Here is a 22256-nt window from a genome sequence, read left to right on the forward strand (position 1 = left end):
GCCCTCCCTGGACACAGGGGCTGTGTGCACCGCACACATTGCACCCATTATAGAAACTCCAATGGCTGGAAAGAATCAGCCCCTCGGGTTTCAAAATGTGTCAAACTATAAATCGTTCCATTGTGTCCTTATCCACTGCTGTAGTTTGCCTTGTGTGTGAATTAGATATGACGGGCACACAGACATGCACATAAAGCTAGGGACCGTTTTCAAAAATGACAACTCTTATTTTTGTGAATCTGTAGGATTCCTCTAATACACAGGTTCTCAAACTCGGTCCTCAGGACCCCACACAGTGCATGTTTTGCAGGTCTCCTCACAGAATCGCAAGTGAAATAATTAGCTCCACCTGTGGACCTTTTGAAATGTGTCAGTGAGTAATTAATACACCTGTGCACTTGCTGGGTTACCTGCAAAACATGCACTGTGTGGGGTCCTGAGGACCGAGTTTGAGAACCTCTGCTCTAATACACCTGAGTTCATGAGTTGTTCTTTGTTTTTTTAAACTGAAAGTGTGTACATTGCTTCCTATTATTCCTTGCAAATGTCCTATCATAATTCAATGCTAATCTAATGGGCTCATTTATCAATGAGTGATAAATTTCACTGTGAGTGATAAATTGCACCAGCCAGTCAGCTCCTAACTGCCATGTTACAACCTGTGTTTGAAAAAAATGACAGGAGCTGATTGGCTGGTGCAATTTATCACTCACAGTGAAATGTATCACTCATTGATAAATGTGCCCATTAGTTTCAAAAAGTTGAATAAAAACTTTAACGTGAAAATAATCATTTACATTTCATTGTCTGCTTATCTCCTCTTTGTCTCTAAATGCTCATTCATTTTGCTGTTGCCTTTATGTTGTCTCCAGAATCTTCAGCTCGTACTTATGACACAGGGTGCTGTGCCTCAGGCAGTGCCAACACTGATTCTGCCAGCGGGAGATGGGACCACAGGGAGTAGAAGCAGCCAGGAAGGAAGGAAGGAAGGAAGGAAGGAAGAACGGCAGAGAGATAGAGTGAAGGAAGCTGATTGCAGCACAGCAGAAAGTCTTCGATAAGACAGGTGTGCTGAGTTTAAAGCAACACTGGACTGCTTTGGTATCAAGACACTGTCACCATGATACAGTGACGGAGGCTGATATGGGGGTGTAAGGCTGCTACTTGTAACAGGGTGAGTGTCCTTCTCTCTTCATGACTCTATTACATGCAGAAGAACAGTTTGGGGCTCAGTTTTGCATCATTATTGATACTTTCTGCTTTCTGTCTGAGTTCATGGATCCTGTTAGAAAAGGTCATTCTTGTTGGACCGATAACAAACTAAAGTGTCTACACGGCAAAAGGTCCCTGTACTGACCCTTGATTTTCTGACTAGCTCTCATTGCAGAAACCGGAGTCGTCCTCAGATGACACACAGCTGGATTTAGGGGGGAGGAAGTCAGCGATATATGGGGGGATAGAAAATGCAGCGTCAGTATCATTGTGCCTGTCAGACAAGGTCATGAAACATTGTATGCATCTTTTTCTGTTTAACTCTTCTACATCTGCTTTGCTTGTTGGGGACCACAGGCCTTCCTCACATTGCTGTATGTCATTGTTCACTTTCCTTTTCTCCTAAGGTACTTTATTTTCTCTGCTCCCAATCGTACAATGACTGTCAGACCCAGCACCAGGAGATGGAGCCGGGAGTTTGTGCCTCACACAGAGGCACGATCCGGCGCCGGCTCCCGGGACAGGTCTCATTCCAGGGAGAGACCTAAACAAAGGCAAGTTATCTTCTAATGTGTGCTATATCTGATAGGGCAGGGTGTCTCAGCCTGTGGAACAGGTGCTGCAAGGGACAGATGCAAGTGCTTCCGGCTGTTACGATACATTAAGACAATCAAAATCACAGTTACAAGTAGTAGTAAAGAGTAAAAGTAATATAAAACAAATTAAATTGAGTATTACGTTTTTTATAGTGAAAATACTTTGGGGGAGATGTATCAAGCCGAGGAAAGAGTACCAACCAACCAGCTTCTATTTGTCATTTTTCAAACTTAGGGGTCTATGTACTAATCCTTGGAGAGAGCTAAAGTAAATGGAGATAAAATACCAGCCAATCAGCTCCTGTTATTTTTCAATGGCAGTTAGGAGCTGATTGGTTGGTACTTTGTCTCTCTCCAAGGTTTGATACATCTCCCCCTTTAGGGGGTATTTGAGATGACACACATTAAAAGGGCTTTGTAGATGTTTGCATCTAAGAGGTCATGTCATACAAAGGGGTCGTGGTACCCTGGGCTGGAGCAACAATTTCACAGTTCAGACTGTAGGGTAGAACTGGACTGCAGGGGGTACTAAAAGTAGATTTTGCTCGATGTTTGGTCAATGTTTAGTCAATTTTTGATCGATTTTGTGTTTCAGGGTCTAAATCACACATTTACTAACAGATGATGTTTAACATTGTTTACATTTTTTTTTTAAAATCATCTGTTAGTAAATGTGAGATTTAGACCCTACAATACAACATCGACCAAATATTGACCAAAAATCGACCCAGATTGATTTTTAGTAAATAATATACCCCTATATCCCACATTTACTGACAGATGATTTTTGACATATGTTTCTAAAAAAGGACGTCAAAAAACGTCTGTTAGTATGTTATTTCAAGATGGCAGTAATAATTCCTGATTTGGGCATGTTTTCAGTTGTACATGGTCCATTAAATACCCCCCTCACAAAAAAAAAAAAAAAAAAAAGAAGCTTTCTCTCTCTATGGGGAAAAACCTGAATAAATGTCAGTATTATGTGTGATGAGAGAAGTTATATTATGTATACTATAGAGAATATCTCTAACTAAAATACTATAGTGTATAGAAGGGTGAGTTCGGACTTACTCGGTACTCAAAAACGGCATCTTATTGGCTATTGGTTCTCACATGTCTTGGATAGCCAATAAGGTAAATCCGGATAAATCTGAACTTGCGCTAGTTTGGGAAAAGAACCGAGTAAATTTGAACTCACACATCTCTACTGTAGTGCCGTTTTGTAAATGTATATTTTTGCTACATGTCAAAGGACATGTGGGATGGTGTATGTGTATAGATTAGCAATGCAGCAAAGCCTTTCTAAAAATATACTGCTATGTACAATACTAATGTGCAAATAAAAAGTGCAGCATGGGCCTGCGTGGTAACATTGTGAGGCTGATGTAGCTTCAGGAGTCACCTGGACTAACAATGCGGGGAAAATATTGCCTGATTTTGCATATAACTCAGACATGTTTAATTTAATACTGCAATGTAGAGTTGAGTAAGGATGTTTCAACCTTCCAATTCTTATGGTGCCCATACACTTGTGAGATAATCAGTGCTAACCTTCGATTTCGACCGCCTCTGTGAGAGAAATCGAAGGATTGTATGCACATTTTCGGTACCTTGCGCGGGCACGCTGGTCGAATCTCGTGTCTCAAGATAGTATGTGCTGCACATAATATTTCACGCATCGCAGTGTGATCGCATGTGTCTTTTTTTTAACACATGCAATATATCGCACTGCAATGTGCGATTGGCACCCGCCGGCCCACTCGGCGGTGATGTGCCCATCACGTGATTACCATGCGATCTATCGCATGATCGCATGGTAATCACTTTGGCAGTTCAGGTGTGATTTCATCGCACCGCCCCGCAATGTTGCGTTGCGGGGCATCGCACAAGTGTATGGGGGCCATAAAACTGTCCGCACATTTCAAATCCATTTCCCGGCATTAGCGCATTTTGTTTTTGCAAGGTAAACGCTAAGAGATTTATTTAATACTTTCTGAGATATAGAAACCGGCACCGGAGAAGGGGTGGGGGCAGGGGCGGGCCAACGCATACGCGGTGTACGTGGCTGCGTAGAGCACTGGACGATAAGGGCGCTGCACAGACAGTGACAGTCAGTTACTGTTCTCTGTACCTTGCCGCCTGCAGCCATGCTGGAGATAGCCTAGCTGCGTCTCTACTGCCTGGCTTTTACCCACTCTCCTAGGCCTGCTGCTCCCGGCAACTGTGGGAAGGGGAGGGGGTCCACAACACTCAATCATGGCTGCAACTTACGAGCAGGTCCCTCCTGGAGCAGGATATGTTTCACTTGCCCGCCTTCCCTGAGCTGCATAGTCTCTTCTTGGTGCTTCCGCAATATGGAGTCTATTCATGAAGCAGTGAAAAGTGTGGAGAAGTGAGCCAGTGGAGAAGTTGATCATGGCAACCAATCAGCATTGAAGTAACATTTATAATTTGCATACTATAAAATTATATAGAGCAGCTGATTGGTTGCCATGAGCAACTTCTCCACAGACTCACTTCTCCACACTTTTCACTGCTTCATGAATAGACTAATGTATGCTAATAATGTACAGAATGCTATCAACAAGCACGGCACCACGGAGACGGCCTGGCTGGTTGATGTCACCATGATTAATTGTAGTCATGTGTCAGTCCTGTCCTGCTGCGGTGGCTCGGTGAGTTGCAGTGTTGTTTGTATCATAGGTGTATATATCTTAATTGGGGGGGGGGTTGGCTGGGGTGGATGTGCATACAACACCTAGGGATGTATATATGCAAACTGTATGTGTGGGGGTATGTGCATGTGCAGGAGGTTGTATATGTGTATATTTGGGGTATGTTACAGTATATATAGGAGGCAAGGTGTATATTGTACAGGAGGTTGTATACTGGGGAGGGGTATGTGTATATATGCATATGGGAGGTGTGTGCATGTACATTAGGGGTGTATATAAGTTTGGTTCTACTGTGGCGTAACATGTATAAGGAGCTCTCCTGCGGCATAATGTGTATGAGGGGCTCTACTGTGGCGTAACATGTATAAGCAGCTCTACTTGTATAATTGGCTCTACTGGATGGTGTAGCGTACACCACTGTGCGGTGTAATGTGAATAGTGGACACCACTGTGCGGTGCAATGTGAATAGTGGGACACCACTGTGCTGTGCAATGTGAATAGCGGACTCCACTGTGCTGTGTAATGTGAATAGTGAACACCACTGTGTGGTGTAATGTGAATTGGTACTATTCTACTCCCACGCACCTTCCCCATGAAGTTACGCCCCTATATATTCTACTAAGGGGTGCCAAAATATCTATTCACTTACCCAAAAAATTAGGCTCGGGCTGGCCCTGAGTGGGGGTGATGGGTAAAACTCACCTGGCCGGCTGGAGAAGACTGCTGCGGCTGAATCAGGGCGGATGTTGCCACTGAACAACAGCAGTCTCTTCTATCTCCCTTTAAGTATTATGCCCCCCTCCCCCCCATCCAACCAGATCTACCTCTGGCCCAGCGCACAGCATAGTACTTATTAAAAAATTGTCCAAGCCATCCTCCAGTACCCGGGCCCGTTGCCATTCCCCATGTTCCTGCTTATTACTGATTGCCACTTTAAATTCAATGACAAACTCAACATGATCATGGCGGTTCCTTCAACTGTCAGCTTATCACATAAATCCCTAAGTATAAGGCAAAATGCTCAATCTGGTCAAAAGCCCCTATGATTGCACTGGTTTCTGATCGGATTTCTAGAGCATGCCTAACTGTTTATTTCATTCTGTGATTTGACATGTAGCTAAGGGTACTCATATCATTATATAATCTGAAGGCTTATGGTGAGGTGTCATACTTTTGTATGACACATGTAATTATGGAGAGTCTTAAACAAAATGCCATGAGGCGGCACTATGTGTCCACCTGCAGCTACCCACTGGACCTGAACGCTATTGAGGGCCATATGTGGACTCCTTGTAGCCAGTGGTGAAGTTTTATACATTGACCCTCACAGTGAGCAGTTTGGGTCAAGAGGGACAGTTGTGAGGTGATCACTTTCCACATTCCAGGGACTGTCTCCTATCAGAGCATGTGATTTTTAATACATTTGGGTGGTAAAGGATTTATTGCTGAAATTCTAATTATCTGGTTTAAAACCCAATCATTAATAAATGGGCCCCTTTACCTCCCCCATAACTGGACATAGAAAGACGGGGCACTTACATTAGAAAGAGGGCAGTCTCCTCTTCCAAACTGCCTATGGAAGTTATTATTGCCTGGTCATCAGTGTGATCATCAGGCAAAATGCCCTAAACTATGGAAAAATCATGGAGTCCAGGAATGGGGGAACATCTATCTCCACACAACTTTGCATCCATAAATTCAGGGGCACCTACATCTGAAAAAGGGGGACCCACTCTTTACAACGATGTGGCCTCCAAGAAGTTATTGTCTGTGATCACCTGTTATCGCCAGACAACATTACCTGCACTACGACCCATATATGAGTAGAAAATGTGTTGGGATTGCATGCTTAGAGGCGACACCGCTGGCCTGGTGCGGTGTGGCTCTTTTTCTTTTTGTCATTAAGCAGACTCACTCTTTCAGTTGTAGTGTGCCCTCAAAGGGGGTCATTCCGAGTTGATCGTAGCTGTGCTAAATTTAGCACCGCTACGATCAGTTACTCAGACATGCAGGGGGACGCCCAGCACAGGGCTAGTCCGCCCCGCATGTCAGTGCCACCCCTCCCCCCCCCCTGCAGAAGTGCAAAGGCTATGCCTTTGCACTTCAAGAGTAGCTCCCAGCCAGCGCAGCTTTAGCGTGCTGGCCAGGAGCTACTCATCGCTCCCCGGCCTGCAGCGGCTGCGTGTGACGTCACGCAGCCGCTGCGGCCCGCCCCCCGTTCGGTCCGGCCACGCCTGCATTGGCCGGACCGCTCCCAGGAAACGGCGGCCAGACGCCGCCGTTCCGCCCCCTCCCGCCCAGCGATCGCTTCTGCAAGGCAGGCAGAGGCGATCGCAGCCCTGCTACGGCCTTCTGGCATGCGCCGGCGCACTACGGCGCTGGCGCATGCGCAGTAGGGACCCGTTCGCTCGGCTGCAACAAAAAGCAGCGAGCAAACGGGTTAGAATGACCCCCAGAGTCATTAATTAAGGGAAAAGCATGTGAGCAGATAGAACTGCATGCACCTACAATCAGAGCCGTAACTGGACATTTTTGTGCTCTGAGCCAGAGAAAGCATTGGCGTTACCCCCCCCACCACCACCACCCCCGCCCGATATTTTTAAAACGGGAACATGAGGGGAGCCCTGGTGCCCAGTGAAAGCTCTTGCTACGATTTTCCACTTGAGCTATACAGTATATGCTTTTATAGCACATCTAGACTTACAGAACGCTCCCAAGAAAATGGATTTGGACACCTCTTATACCATAATTTATGTACTTCACTTAAGAGCTGTCTGTCATTTAGTTACATTATCCTTTCTTTTAAATCACATTTCTTGGCATTCATACCCTGGACCATCAGTCACTTCCTACGTTATTTAAAGCACACATTTCAAAATACTGTCATACCCAAGATTCAAACCCAAGCCCTTCCATATTGCAGTTTGACACATTACTCATGGAGCTATTTGCTCCTGTATGGGAAGTATGAGAGTATTTTGAAATGTGTGCCTAAAATAAACGAGTGTGTGACTGAAGGTGCTTAGGGATGTGAGGGGAAGATGGTCAGGTGATCCCTGGGATTAAAGAGGAGGAAGTGCAATTGATTAAAACAAAAAATTGACAGGTGCTGCAGAACAGCGCGCCCTGCCTTGTGGTGCCCTGTGCGGTGGCATATGTCGCACCAACATAGTTACAGCCCCACCTACAATGCCACGTGAGCTGCCACCTGTGGACTACCTGAATGTGTGACAGACAGACCAGTGTGTGCAAGTGGCACCTCCCACACCAGGGGCACCCAACACAGCAGCACTGTCTCCTGACACAGACATTTGCTGTTTATTCATCTGTTCCCCATCAGCACGGGTTTCACCTTCCAGGCAGGAATAAACAATAACATAAAATGAATAATCAAATAATAAAATAAGGAAACAAGAATGGGGGATCGACTAGTAATGGAGTACCCTGGGGTGACAAGCACATGTCAGAAAGAGGGCAGTCCCCACTTCACATGATGTGCTGCTCAGTAGTTGTTGTCTGGTGACATTTCATTATTATTATTACACTTTATTTATCACTTAGTGATAACTTAATACATTTATTAGAAGATGTGTATTTTTATGACAGAGAGCTGTAACTGCAATCTTTTTTTTTCTGGCTTTTTTTTCATTTGGCTTGGTGTTTGTAATAAATTTGATGATTTGTATTCATACCTCCCAACTTTGTCCGCCTGTGAACAGGGACACACGCGCGGCGAAGCCGCGTGCGCTCCTGAAAAGGGGTGTGGTCTATGGAAAGGGGCGTGGCTTCACAGGAGGACTTGCGATCGCGAGCCACGCCCCCAGTTTCATCACTGAGGGGGCATGCCCAGCGCTCTGTGAGCCGCTGGCATGCCCTCTCTCCCTCTGTCTGCACTGAGTAGACGCTGTACGCATGCGCGCAGCGTCTATTCACCGCTGCTCTGCTAAGCAGACCAGCGAGTGCAGGAGCCTCCCAACTGCCCCCCCCCCCACACACACCTCGGGACACTGCGGCCCGCGGGTGGGACAGTCCCCAAAAAACTGGACTGTCCCGCGAAAATCGGGACAGTTGGGAGGTATGTGTATTAGTACATTAACCACTTAGGGGTCTATTTTCTAAGCTTTGGCTGGAGATAAAGTCGCTGGAGATAAAGTACCAGCCAATCGGCTCCTAACTGTCATTTTTCAAACACAGCCTGTGACATGGCAGTTAGGAGCCGATTGGCTGGTACTTTATCTCCAGCGACTTTGGGGTATATTCAATAAGAGTCGGATCCATTCCGAAATGCAGTTGTCGGAATGGATCCGACAACCCCTATTCAATGCACGTCCAAATCCGACTGTTGGATTTGGCCGTACACAAGGACCCGTCATGCCGCTGCTGTCAGCGGCTGCAGATGCGCTGACAGCAGCGGCCAGGAGCGCAGATGGCGGCGGGCGAGAGTAGGACGGCGGTGGGGGTAAGCTGGGCGGTGGGGGGGAGTAGAGATCAGCGGCGGCAGGAGGAGCTGGCAGCAGGGAGAGAGGTGCCTGCGGGCGGCAGGGAGAGCACAGATCGGCAGCCAGCGGGAGGAGCTGGCTGCGTGGGGACATGTCTGCGGCGGCGAGGGAAGAGGCGCTGCAGGGAGAGAGGTGCCTGGCCGGGGGAAGACATGTCCCCCCTCAGCCAGCTCCTCCCGTCGGCTGCCGATCTATGCTCTCCCCGCCGCCCGCAGCACCCACTTGTCTTCTCACCTCAATCCGACTTGTTTTCAAGTCGGATTGAGTTTGTCGGAAAAGGGGCCAAAACCTATCGGATTTGGCCCCGTTTCCGACAGAAGCACGTGGATCGGCGGCTATACCGCCGATCCACGTGTTTTCCGACAATTTGTCGGGAAAAATCAGCCCCTATTGAATAGGACGGAACCCCTTCCGACCTATTTCTGTAGGAATCTGACGTCTTTCCGACAAGACGGCAGCTTGCGACAGTTATTGAATACAGCCCTTTATCTCCATACAAGCCTTAGTAACTAGGTCCCTTAAATGCCTAATTATCATTTCAAAAACTGCTCAGAAATTTATTTATTTTTATTTAAGTTTAGAACACTTTTTAAAAAATTTATAATGAAGTTGGTTTTTTTGGTTGAAAATAACAATCCTTCCTCATGTTCATAGGGACCCCAGCAGCAACAGATTCCTAGTGGCATTTACTCCCACCCCAGTGGCGGACCTACATTCTTGGGGCCCTGAAGCTTGAACTGCTATGGGGGCCCCCTTCGTACTAGCAACAATAGGGCTATATCCAACAAGGTCCAAAGAGCCTTGCTGTCCTTGCAAGGCTCTCCAGACCCAAATGGTGAAGAGTGGGGTGGTGGAGTGGAGTCCTTGAAAATGGGCCATACTGTATAATGAGCCCCTTCTCACTAGCCTGTCTGTGGGGGCAGGTTAGGTATTTGGCACGGTGAGAGAGTCTGCGTGGGGCAGATGTGGTGGGTTATGGGGTGATAGTTAAGTGTCGGACTGGGGCATGAAGGGCTCACCGAATAGTAGGGACCCATGCACATGGGTGTGGCCAGCATTCAGTGGGGGTGTGGCTAGCTACCACAGAGGCTTTATACTGCACAGGACTATTTCTACAGTATATTGCTGTTGTTAACCATTAAAGAGTATATGGGCTGGGCCCCTTTTTAAATATATATATTAAATACTGCTAGTGCATTCATGATAATGTACCAGCTTAACAACAGCAATAGTCCTGTGCAGTATAATGTAACATAAATATAATGTATATTTCTAGTGCACAGTCTGGAATCTGATCCCTAGAAGAAGAGGTGGGCTACACCTGTACCCCTATGGGCCAGTCCGACCCTGAGAGAGTATGTGGGGCAGAAGTGGTGGGTGACAGGGCGACAGTCTGTGGGGCACAGGTCTGGTTACAGTACTCCCCTCCTCCCCGGCCCGTTTAATGTCTACCTCCCACAGGGTATCCGTTTGGATGGTCGACATTCATTAGGTCGACCACTATTGGTCGACATTGGCATGGTCGACATGTACACATGGTTGACACATGAAAATGGTCGACACATGAAAAAAGTCGACATGAGTTTAAAAAAAAAAATCTTTTTGGGAACTTTTCCATACATTACGATCCACGTGGACTACGATTGGGAACGGTAATCTGTGCCGTTACACACAGTCGTTGTGACCCAGAGCGCAGTGGGTAGCTGCCTGCCAGCGCAGGCAGGGAGCTACTTGGCGGGTGCGAAAGCATCACCACCGTGCAATGCTTTCACACCCGTGCGGGGGGAAATCAGGGCCTGACATGCCGGGCAGACTAGCCCTGTGCTGGGCGTCCCCCCACATGTCAGAGAAACTGATTGTAGAAGTGCTAAATTTAGCACATCTACGATCAGCTATGAATCACCGCCATAAAACCAGGAGGTGAAAATGGGCGCCTTCAGGATCAGGGGCCTTTAAGCTTAAGCTTCTTTAGTTTCATAGTAGATACGCCCCTATCCCTCCCCCTAGGATCGATAGCTCCCCAGTGCCACAAAAACCCTCCCGCCCCCTCAACAATGTCCACAGGCTCGTTAGCATCAACGTCTTATGTGTCACTAGCGGCGGGATGTAATTGGGTCCAAGATTGAGGGAGGTGCGGGAAGCCGGCCGATCTCGGACATGTTTTAATGGGACAATCACTTACAAGGCTTGGTTTTGCTTGTAAGTGATTGCCTCTTTAAAGAAATTTCTGAGATCAGCCGTCTTCCCGCACCTCCGATGATCTCGAACTCCATTACATCCCACTGTATATATGTGTATAGCCGCTTAGGTGAATCTGTGCTGTTTTTTTTCCTGTTCAAATCCTATTCAAGTTTTTTTTCCTGTTCAAACTCATATTTTTCCAGACCTACTGGAGCCGGGCAAGATGATTCATCGTAGATGAATAATATAAAGCATTCATTGATAATACTGACTACCGCATCACGATCAACTCAAGGCACAAAATACTGGGGGTCATTCAGAGTTGTTCGCTCGCAAGCTGCTTTTAGCAGCTTTGCACGCGCTAAGCCGCCGCCTACTGGGAGTGAATCTTAGCTTATCAAAATTGCGAACGAAAGATTAGCAGAATTGCGAATAGACACTTCTTAGCAGTTTCTGAGTAGCTCCAGACTTACTCGGCATCTGCGATCAGTTCAGTCAGTTTCGTTCCTGGTTTGACGTCACAAACACACCCAGCGTTCGCCCAGACACTCCTCCGTTTCTCCAGCCACTCCCGCGTTTTTCACAGAAACGGTAGCGTTTTTTCGCACACACCCATAAAACGGCCAGTTTCCGCCCAGAAACACCCACTTCCTGTCAATCACATTACGATCACCAGAACGAAGAAATCACTGCGGACATTGCGCATGCGCATTAACGACTAATCGCTCCGTTGCGAGAAAAAAATAACGAGCGAACAACTTGGAATGACCCCCACTGTACACAGCAGATACCAATAAATGGTTGGGTTTGCCTTACAGTTATTACCGCTTTGAATCCGATGGCTAAATAGCTGAACTCTCACAGGCTATTACCAAAGAACTGCAATTGTTAGAGAAGCGTGCCGAAACCAAGTCCAAAATACTCAATACTAGTGATGTAAAAATATTTTATGCTATTGTCATCGGTATGGATATTTTAATGGGTGCATGTGATTGTGGGGGAGGGATAGCAAAGTATGGAGAGATATAGGGCCTAATTCAGACCTGATTGCCTGATCTGATTGACAGGCAGAGGTGTTCGCTGGGCGGGAGGGGGCGGGTCGGCGGCATTGGGACGACATTTTGGGGGCGCAGTCCGGGCAACGCAGGCGTGCCCGGACTGTGCCGGGGGCGCGCCGCGGAGTCTGCGTGACGTCACACACAGCTGCTGTGACCCGGAGAGCGATGGGTAGCTTCCTGCCAGGAGCTGCGCTGGTAGGGATCTACTCTTCAGGTACAAAAGCATCGCCGCTGTGCGATGCTTTTGTACCTGTGCATCAGTGGGAGGGCCACACATGCGGGGCGGACTAGCCTTGTGCTGGGTGTCCCCCCCGCATGTCAGGGTGGCTGATCAGGTCTGAATTAGACCCATAATGTAGCAAGATAAAGTACTCGCCACTCATCTCCTGTCATTTTTCAAACACTGCTTCATGAACAGACCCCAATCAATGCAATCTAGGTAGGATATTATTACCCACGATTGCATTGCAATATGCGATTACTTTGGATGAATGTACTAATATGCACCCGCAGGGACAGGGGCTCTGAAAGGAGCCCATCCCTACTATGTGCTGTAAGTACTGCCGTCTTATGTGCATGCACAGCAGTCATTTCCAGCTGAGGGTTCAGATGGAACCCTCTGGAACTACATATGCGGTGTGTTGAAACCTATGGCGGACGCAGTTGCTGGTGGGAATGGAGGGATCGCAGTAGGTATTGGGATACTTAATATTTACGGTTATCTCCCGAAAACGTGGATTAACAGGGATTAAGTCGTAAATATACAATGATAAATGAAACCCTATCTCTCACCATGCATTGATAAAGATCACCCTCTGTGCTATATTCGACTCTTCCAAGTAACTTATTGTCACCCTTGCCTTAACCCATTGCATGCCTCACAAAAACTATCTTAATATCACTGTGACGTCACTATTTGAGGACCTTGAAAGGGCGGAGCTTACACAGAGGTGGATGTGGTTGGGTGGAATGTTTGAACTGATTGGCTTATTTTCTTCCAATTTTGGCTGGGTGAAACACTTAAAAATATGCAATTCACTTTGAGGGGTCTATTCATGAAGCAGTGAGCCAGTGGAGAAGTTGTCCATGGCAACCAATCAGTGTTGATGTAACATTTTTAAAGTGCATTCTCTAAAATTATACGTAGCAGCTGATAATTCTCCACAGGCTCACGTTATGATTTAAAGTAATGTTTAGTTTTTCACCTCATTACTGTAATTGCATGTAATGAGGGATTTCCATTGTTTGCACTGACGGCTGTCAGTGCCGGGTGCCCCACGGAGCAATTCAATTGTTGTTCCTATCGGTCACGAACAACTGCCGCTGCTGGCATTTGTGCCTGCACAGCTTCCCCATGTGTTGGTGAGCAGAAATGTGAAAAAAGAGACCTATTTGGGTGCCCAAATGGCACTTTTTGCATCGCGCCCAGCACTTCAGTCAGGTTTAGAAGTTTGACACAGTTAAATCCGGCACTGCAGGGCGTGAACAGCCCGTACAGAAAACAACAACACTTTAATAGCGCCCCCTGATTTCCTTTACTTTAGACAGAGATTGGGAGGGCATTAACAATTCAATTACCCCCAATGTGTGCAGAAACACAATGCACAAGGGTGCTACGGATCCACACAGATAATTGAATTGTCAGTATGGGGACAGATTCATTTACGTTGTGCACAATGCGGGTGACTCTGTGAGAAGAACCTTGCAGCTCTACGCAGTGCGAGCAGACACAAGTTATGTCAGCACACAAGGTTCCGTCTGCAAATTATGAATGGGACTCAGAGGGCTAGATGCATCATCGCTTGGAGAGTGATAAAATGGAAAGTGATAAACTAACAGCCAACCAGCTCCTGTCATATTTTAAACAGGGCCTGTGACATGTCAGATAGGAGCTGATTGGCTGGTACTTTTCCTCTCTCTGTTTTATCACTCTCCACGCAATGATGCATCTAGACCAGAGTCTCCCTCTTCTGCTCCCCCTATTTCTCTGTTTATTGAAACATTTTTTGTAAAATAATACCTTTTCTCTTTCATGTCTGCCCTCTTCCTAATCTCTCTTTCATTTTATCTCTCTTGCTTGTACCTGATGTTTTGGTGTTATCAGTAGTTTCGCCGCTCTGACTAAAAGAGTATGTCTATAGCCACTAGATCCCGATCTCCATGATTGAGAGGCCTAAAATCAGTGGTGCAAGTAGAAATATTTTCTTAGTGGTACTGAGTGCCGAAAAAATGAGCGTGGTCATGTGTTGTGAGGGGGCGTGGTCACATGCTGCTAGTGGGAGAGGCTGCATGACACTAGCGGCGTGGCCACACGACAGCCCCTTTTTTAGGAGGAATCTGGAGGCAAGGCTAAAAATATATAGTAATGCCTCCAGTATAATAGAAATATATAGTGATACTTCCAGTGGGATCTGGATTGAAAGTCGACAGTAACTAGGTCGACAATGTCTAGGTCGACCACTATTGGTCGACAGTAACTAGGTCGACAGGGTGTCTAGGTCGACAGGGTCTTTAGGTCGACATGTTCTAGGTCGACAGGTCAAAAGATTGACATGAGTTTTTCACAATTTTTTTCTTTTTTTGAACCTTTTCATACTTAACGATCCACGTGGACTACGATTGGAACGGTAATCTGTGCCGAGCAAAGCGGTGGCGGAGCGAAGGCACCATGCGAGGGGACGCGGTGCACTAATTAGGGTTCCCGGTCACTCTACGAAGAAAACGACACAAAAATAACATTAAAAACTCATGTCGACCTTTTGACCTGTCGACCTAGAACATGTCGACCTAAAGATCCTGTTGACCTAGACACCCTGTCAACCTAGTTACTGTCGACCAATAGTGGTCGACCTAGACATTGTCGACCTAGTTACTGTCGACTTTCAATACCACACCCACTTCCAGTATAATAGAAATATATAGTAATGCCCCCAATTTAATAACAATATACAGTAATGCCTCCATTATAACAGGAAAATACAGCCACTGTTGCACTCCCAGTAACCCTGACAACGTGGGAGGAGCCGTCATGCTGCCAAGCACCATGATCTTGTTGCTGCTTGGGTCCACGGTTATCCTGGCTAGTTTGCTGCACATAGGCACAACATGGTTTATTGACATAAATCCTTCATTTATACAATACAGAGAACAATACAGCAGGGGATTAAGTCCGACTGCCCAGTCTCAGTTAATCCTATTAAAGGTCAAGATAAACATGGACCCATCCGTATGTGGCACATTATAATTGTGGTAATAGCAAAGTGTGTGGCAGGTGGTACTGCGTACCCGCTGCCAAATTCTTAAGGGTGCTCCGTACCCGAGCATACCCGCATACTTGCACCGCTGCCTAAAATGCAATTGAGTGGAAACATCAGAAATTACAGCCAATGACAATGAGGAGCTTCCAGCCAATGAATGTGCCTTGACTCCGGAAGTGAAATTGCAGTGGCTTCTCTCTGCGTAATTCCAAAGGAAACAGCTCATTGTCTGTAAAAACATACCAGTGTCAGTGTCAGTTGTTGTCAGTAGCCTGTCACAGGAAACCATAGGGTTCCTCTGAGGTCCGATGGTGAGACCGATGTTTCAGACGATGCTGCATCTGCGCACTCAAGCGGCGGATCTGATAAGCCATGTTTGGACGTCTCAAGCGGCGGATCTGATAAACCATGTTTGGACGTCTCATTACAAAAGAGGGCTCCTGCAGCATTTGCATAACTTCTCACATCTGCTGCGACCAAAGCCGCAGCTCCAACCCGACTTGCGGTCACTCTGGATCAGGCCCACCGCAGTGTACTAGAGCCGCTGGGCTGTGGCGTTAGCCGCACAGGAATTGGTTTTACACACGTACAAAGTCGCAGATTAAGCACAGTGGAATTTGGCGTGAGAAAATGCAACAGTCAATCGCACCACAGCCCTTTTTGCACAAATTCACACTCAGTCGCACACAGATGTACAAATGTCACACATCAAATTGATCAGTGTCATCTGGCAATGTAGTTTTGTTGCTCCCAGGTGTTTTATTTATGCGAATAAGACACACATTGTGAGTGAGAAAGACGCTCAGTGCAGCCCGGTCGCCTGAGACTTGGCGCACCATGAGGGATTATTTGGCGCGACTGAAGTCAAACTGTAAAAGGACACCATTCTTCAAGTTATGAATCCTGTATTAATAAATATATATATATCTATACATGAATGGCTTCAGGCCTTTTTTCTTCATCAATACTAAAGCTGGGTACACACTGGAGCAATGTGTACCCAGTCGTACACACTGGAGCGATGTGTACCCAGACGATATGCCAGCCCAACGGGCTGACACATCGGAACCTGGGTGCACATTGGGGGTCATTCCGAGTTGATCGCTCGCTGACGTTTTTCACAGCGCAGCGAACAGGTTACTACTGCGCATGCGTATGCACCACAATGCGCAGGCGCGTCGTACAGGTACAAAGCGTATCGTTGCTTGGTGATGGATCTATTGAAGAATCCATTTGCACAGCCGATCACAAGGAGATTGACAGGAAGAGGGCATTTGTGGGTGGCAACTGATCTTTTTCAGGGAGTGTTTGGAAAAACGCAGGCGTGTCCAAGCGTTTGCAGGGCGGGTATCTGACATCAATTCCGGCAACAAAAAGACTGAAGTAACATAGTAACTAAGGTTGAAAAAAGACAACCTATTTGTGGTCTCCTATGCAGTCCTATTATAGGACTAGTTATTTTTATGTTAGGACTAGTTATATTAACTATAATGCGTGACTACGCACCATAACCCTGAATATCTTTATCCAATAGGAATTTATCTAACCCATTCTTAAAGGTGTTGACTGAGTCCGCTATTACCACTCTCTCAGGCAGGGAATTCCAAACACGTATTGTCCTTACTGTGAAAAAACCTTTTCACCTCAATGTGCGGAAACTCCTCTCCTCTAACCTAAGCAAGTGACCACGTGTCCTCTGTGCTGATCTTATAGAAAACAGGTCCCTCCCAAGCTCTGTGTATTGACTCCTTATATATTTGTAGAGGTTGATCATGTCCCCTCTTAGCCTTAGGGGGTAATTCTGAGTTGATCGCAGCAGGATTTTTGTTAGCAGTTGGGCAAAACCATGTGCACTGCAGGGGAGGCAGATATAACATGTGCAGAGAGAGTTAGATTTGGGTGTGGTGTGTTCAATCTGCAATCTAAATTGCAGTGTAAAAATAAAGCAGCCAGTATTTACCCTGCACAGAAATAAAATAACCCACCTAAATCTAACTCTCTCTGCACATGTTATATCTGCCTCCCCTGCAGTGCACATGGTTTTGCCCAACTGCTAACAAAAATCCTGCTGCGATCAACTCAGAATTACCCCCTAAGTCTCCTCTTTTCCAAATACACATGCCTAGCCTTGCAAGCCTTTCCTCGTATTCCAGGGTCTCCATGCCCTTGATTAGTTTGGTCGCCCACCTCTGAACCTTTTCTAGCTCCAGGATATCCTTTTTGTAATATGGTGCCCAAAATTGCACACAGTATTCAAGATGTGGCCTCACTAGTGATTTACAGTATATAATGGGAGTATAATACTCTCGTCCCTTGCATCAATTCCCCATTTTATGCATGCTAATATCTTATTTGCCTTCTTTGCTGCACTCCTACTTTGGGTACTGCTGCTTAATTTGTTATCTATGTGAACCCCTAGGTCTTTTTCCAGTACAGAATCCCCTAATATTACCCCATTTAGTATGTAGGTGTTATTTTTGGTCTTGCCCCCACAGTGCATTACCTTACACTTGTCTGTGTTGAATTTCATTCTCTATTTTGCCGCCCATGCTTCCAGTTTAGTAAAGTCGTTCTGAAGAGACTCAGCATCCCCCTCCGTATTTATAACCTTACACAATTTGGTGTCGTCTGCGAAAATTGACACCATGCTCTCTAGACCTACTGTTAGGCCGTTTATGAAAATGTTGAACAAAAGTGGTGCAAGTACAGACCCTTGTGGCACACCACTTAGTACTTTAGTCCAATTTGAAAATGATCCATTGACCACAACGCGCTGCTCCCTATTATCTAACCAATTACTAATCCAAGTGCATATTGTGCTCCCTAGCCCTATTTCTTGTAGCTTATAGATAACACGCATGTGTGGTACAGTATCGAAAGCTTTGGCAAAGTCTAAAAAGATTACATCCACCTCCTTACCCTGATCAAGGTTCGCACTTACTGTTTCATAAAAGCCAAGTAAGTTGGTTTGGCATGATCTGTCCTTCACAAATCCATGTTGGTTCCTTTTAATGAACTTATTTGTTTCAAGGAAATTTTGAATACTGTCCCTTAGAATACCTTCCAATACTTTCCCCACTATAGATGTAAGACTAACTGGACTATAATTACCTGGTTCAGCTTTGCATCCCTTTTTGAATATCAGCACTACCTCCGCTATACGCCAATCTTTTGGAACCATACCCGATTTAACCGAATCCATGAAGATCAAAAATAGAGGTCTTGCTAGTTCATTGTGCAGCTCCATAAGAACTCTCGGGTGAATTCCATCTGGACCAGGTGACTTATTAATCTTTAACTTTTTTAATCGGTCACAGACTAACTCCTCACATAAATAAGCATTTAGCAGTGGGACATTATCTTTGTTGAGATTTTGTGTTAGACCCAGCATTTGGTCCTCTCTGGTAAATACCGTTGAAAAAACTTGTTTAGTTTGTTTGCTATGTCATTATCATTTTTGATTAAGACTCCCCTCTTCTCCTTTAAAGGGCCTATACTCTCCTTCTTTAGTCTCTTGCTGTTGATGTACTTTAAAAAAAAATTAGGATTCGCTTTGCTTTCCTTTGCTACTAGTTTTTCAGTTTCTGCTTCAGCCGCTCTTATTCCTTTTTTGCATATTTTGTTACAGTTTTTATAGTGCTGGAATGACTCCGCATCCCCCTCAGATTTGTATTTTTTAAATGCTCGTCTTTTTTTGTCCATTAAATCCTTTATGTTTTTGTTAAACCACATTTGTTTGGGATTTTTATTCCTTTTTTTGCTGCTGGTGGGAATAAATTTATGAGTATTATTAATTAGCAGTGATTTTAATACATCCCATTTCTCTGTAGTATTTTTTCCTTGAAACAGAATTTCCCAATCAATGTCCCTTAACGCTTCATTCATCATGTCCATTCCCCATTGTTACTTAATACCAGGTCTAGGATTGCATTGTACCTAGTTGGTTCCTCGATTAATTGAACTAAGTAATTATCATTTAGTGTGTTTAAAAACATATTGCCCCTAGCAGTGTCACATGAATTGATTTTCCAGTTTATCTCGGGATAGTTAAAGTCTCCCATCTCCCATCACTACTATGTCTCCTACTCCTGCTGCTCTTTCAATTTGATTCAGTAACAATTTCTCGTCAGACACATTAATATCAGGCGGCCTGTAGCATAACCCCAATAAATACTTCTTTATTCCTTTACCCATAACGTCTCAATGGTATGTACAGTCCCTTCTTGAATATCTTCCTGAATAACAGGTTTTAGAAATGGCTTTACGTAAAGACATACCCCTCCACCCCGTTTATTTAGTCTGTCTCTCCCGTACAGCGTGTAACCCTCTAGATTGACTGTCCAATCGTGAGATTCGTCCCACCACGTTTCAGTAATGCCTATAATATCATATTCCTTGCTTGCTGCGAGGATTTCTAGTTCCCCTTTTTACCTGTAAGGCTTCTAGCATTTACATACATACAATTGAGATATGTATTTTCCCTTATGGTAGGGACATCATAATTCTTATGTAGCAAAGATGACCCGTAATCGTCATTGGTTACTGTTCTTCTATAAAACCCTTTTTAGTTCCCATGTTACTACCCTTGCCGTCTGCTCTATTCCTCCCCCTACTCCTCCCCCGTTTTGTTCACTAATGCCACCCTTGCTATTCTTACTGAATGACCCGTGATTTCTTGCTAAACCCTCTCACCAGGCAACTAGTTTAAAATATCCTCCAACCTTCTAACCATCCTTCCCCCCAGCACCGCTGCCCCCTACTCATTCAGGTGTATTCCATCACGACAAAAAAGATGGCGCCTGACTGAGAAGTCCGCCTTTCCTGCACCAAGTGATCGCAGCGGCTGAGTAAGTCCAGAGCTACTCAGAAACTGCAAAAAACTTTTTCATTCCGCTAGGCTGCAAACGCGTTCGCACACTTGCAAAGCGAAAATACACTCCCCCGTGGGCGGCGACTATGCGTTTGCACGGCTGCTAAAAGTAGCTAGACCTTGTGGTGCCCAGGGTGAAAGTTTCCTTTGGCGTACCCCCCCAATAGACGAAACAGGGTTAGTGCGCGCAGTAGGCGCGCGTAAAAAAATAGGGACATGGCTTCATGGGGAAGGCGCGTGGTCACAGTTATGCCCCCTGTAGCTGTGCCCTCAGTAGTTGTGCCCCCTGTAGCTGTGCCCTCAGTAGTTGTGCCCCCTGTAGCTGTGCCCTCAGTACTGTGCCCTCAGTAGTTGTGCCCCCAATACTGTGCTGCTAGTAGCGCCGCTTATCAAAAAAAAAAAAAAAGATACTCACCATCCCCGCTCCTGCTTCCCGACCGCTGCTTCCCTCCGTCTCTGGCCGCCGGTGCCGCTCCTCGGATCTATGGGAGAGATCTCATGACGTCTCTCCCATAGCACCGCCCAGACACTAGAGGTCAATTATGACCTCTAGCGTCTATGGCCGCTCCCACAATGCCGTGCAGTGCGTGATGATGTCATCGCGCACCGCACGGCAACGGCACCAGTAGCGGATCTTGCCACGGCGGCAGCACCCTTGAGATGGCGGCAGCGCCCTCGGGACAGTGGCGCCCCGGGCAAAAGTCCTGCTTGCCCCTCTCAAGATCTGCTACTGGTGTCGACCTAAGGTGTGTCGAACATTTGTATCGAACCTAAGTGGTGTCGACCTTGAGTTCCAGCCCCGCAGAGAATGGTGGAATTGTATACAGTACACTATGAGGTCCTCCCACAAGGTTGAGAACCAGCAGACACAACTGTTTTGTGTTTATTGCGCTTGCTGTGATTAAACAAATATAATTTTCTGAAGCATCAAATTTTCCTGTGTTTTCTAATACTGAGATAATAAGCTTACACCTGGGCCCTCATTCCGAGTTGTTCGCTCGCAAGCTGCTTTTAGCAGCTTTACACACGCTAAGCCGCCGCCTACTGGGAGTGAATCTTAGCTTCTTAAAATTGCGAACGAAAGATTCGCAATATTGCGAAAAGACATCTCTGTGCATTTTCTGAGTAGCTCGAGACTTACTCTGCCAGTGCGATCAGTTCAGTGCTTGTCGTTCCTGGTTTGACGTCACAAACACACCCAGCGTTCGCCCAGACACTCCTCCGTTTCTCCAGCCACTCCCGCGTTTTTCCCAGAAACGGTAGCATTTTTTCCCACACGCCCATAAAACGACCTGTTTCCGCCCAGAAACACCCACTTCCTGTCAATCACATTACGATCACCAGAACGAAGAAAAAGCCGTGAGTAAAATTCCTAACTGCATAGCAAATTTACTTGGCGCAGTCGCAGTGCGAACATTGCGCATGCGCACTAAGCGGAAAATCGCTGCGATGCGAAGAAATTTACCGAGCGAACAACTCGGAATGACCCCCCTTATGCATCACAGTATATAATGATGCACCTGTCCTGTTTCTGACAGCAAGTGGTTAATCAGGTTCTTGCGGAGCAGACACATGTAATCTAGCTATGTGGGCTTTATGTGTAGAGCAATCCTGGACCTATCCATCCTATCACCCTATCTAGTGACTGGAGGCTGGCCTGAAGGTGGAGACTGTGTACAAGTTATAGCATCCTACCTGAGCAGGCAGAGCAGTGCTGGTGTGTGGTCACAGCCAGGAGCCCACTCTCAGGTAGTATCACTGTGTATATGATCTAGCTGTCAGGTCTTGGTATAGAAATTTATTTTGGATTTTATTTATGTGTGGTAGTGTATATGGCAATACTGCATGTATACTATATTATTGCATTTTTAAGTATTCTAATATATTATATCGCTGAGTGATTCTTC

The 22256-nt window shown here is 46.0% G+C and overlaps 1 protein-coding gene across 1 annotated transcript in view; it reads left to right on the forward strand.

The window, feature by feature from the left end:
- Nucleotides 1-1624: 1624 nt before the first annotated feature.
- TRPM8 (transient receptor potential cation channel subfamily M member 8) overlaps nt 1625-22256 on the forward strand; it is a 227990-nt gene continuing 207358 nt past the window's right edge. The window contains exon 1 of the mRNA XM_063933237.1: nt 1625-1766. Within this exon, the coding sequence (XP_063789307.1) occupies nt 1651-1766 (116 nt within the window). The 5' untranslated portion in view covers nt 1625-1650. The remainder of the gene's footprint in view (nt 1767-22256) is intronic.

Source organism: Pseudophryne corroboree, chromosome 7 (assembly GCF_028390025.1).
Source record: "Pseudophryne corroboree isolate aPseCor3 chromosome 7, aPseCor3.hap2, whole genome shotgun sequence".
Classification (NCBI taxonomy): Eukaryota; Metazoa; Chordata; class Amphibia; order Anura; family Myobatrachidae; genus Pseudophryne; species Pseudophryne corroboree.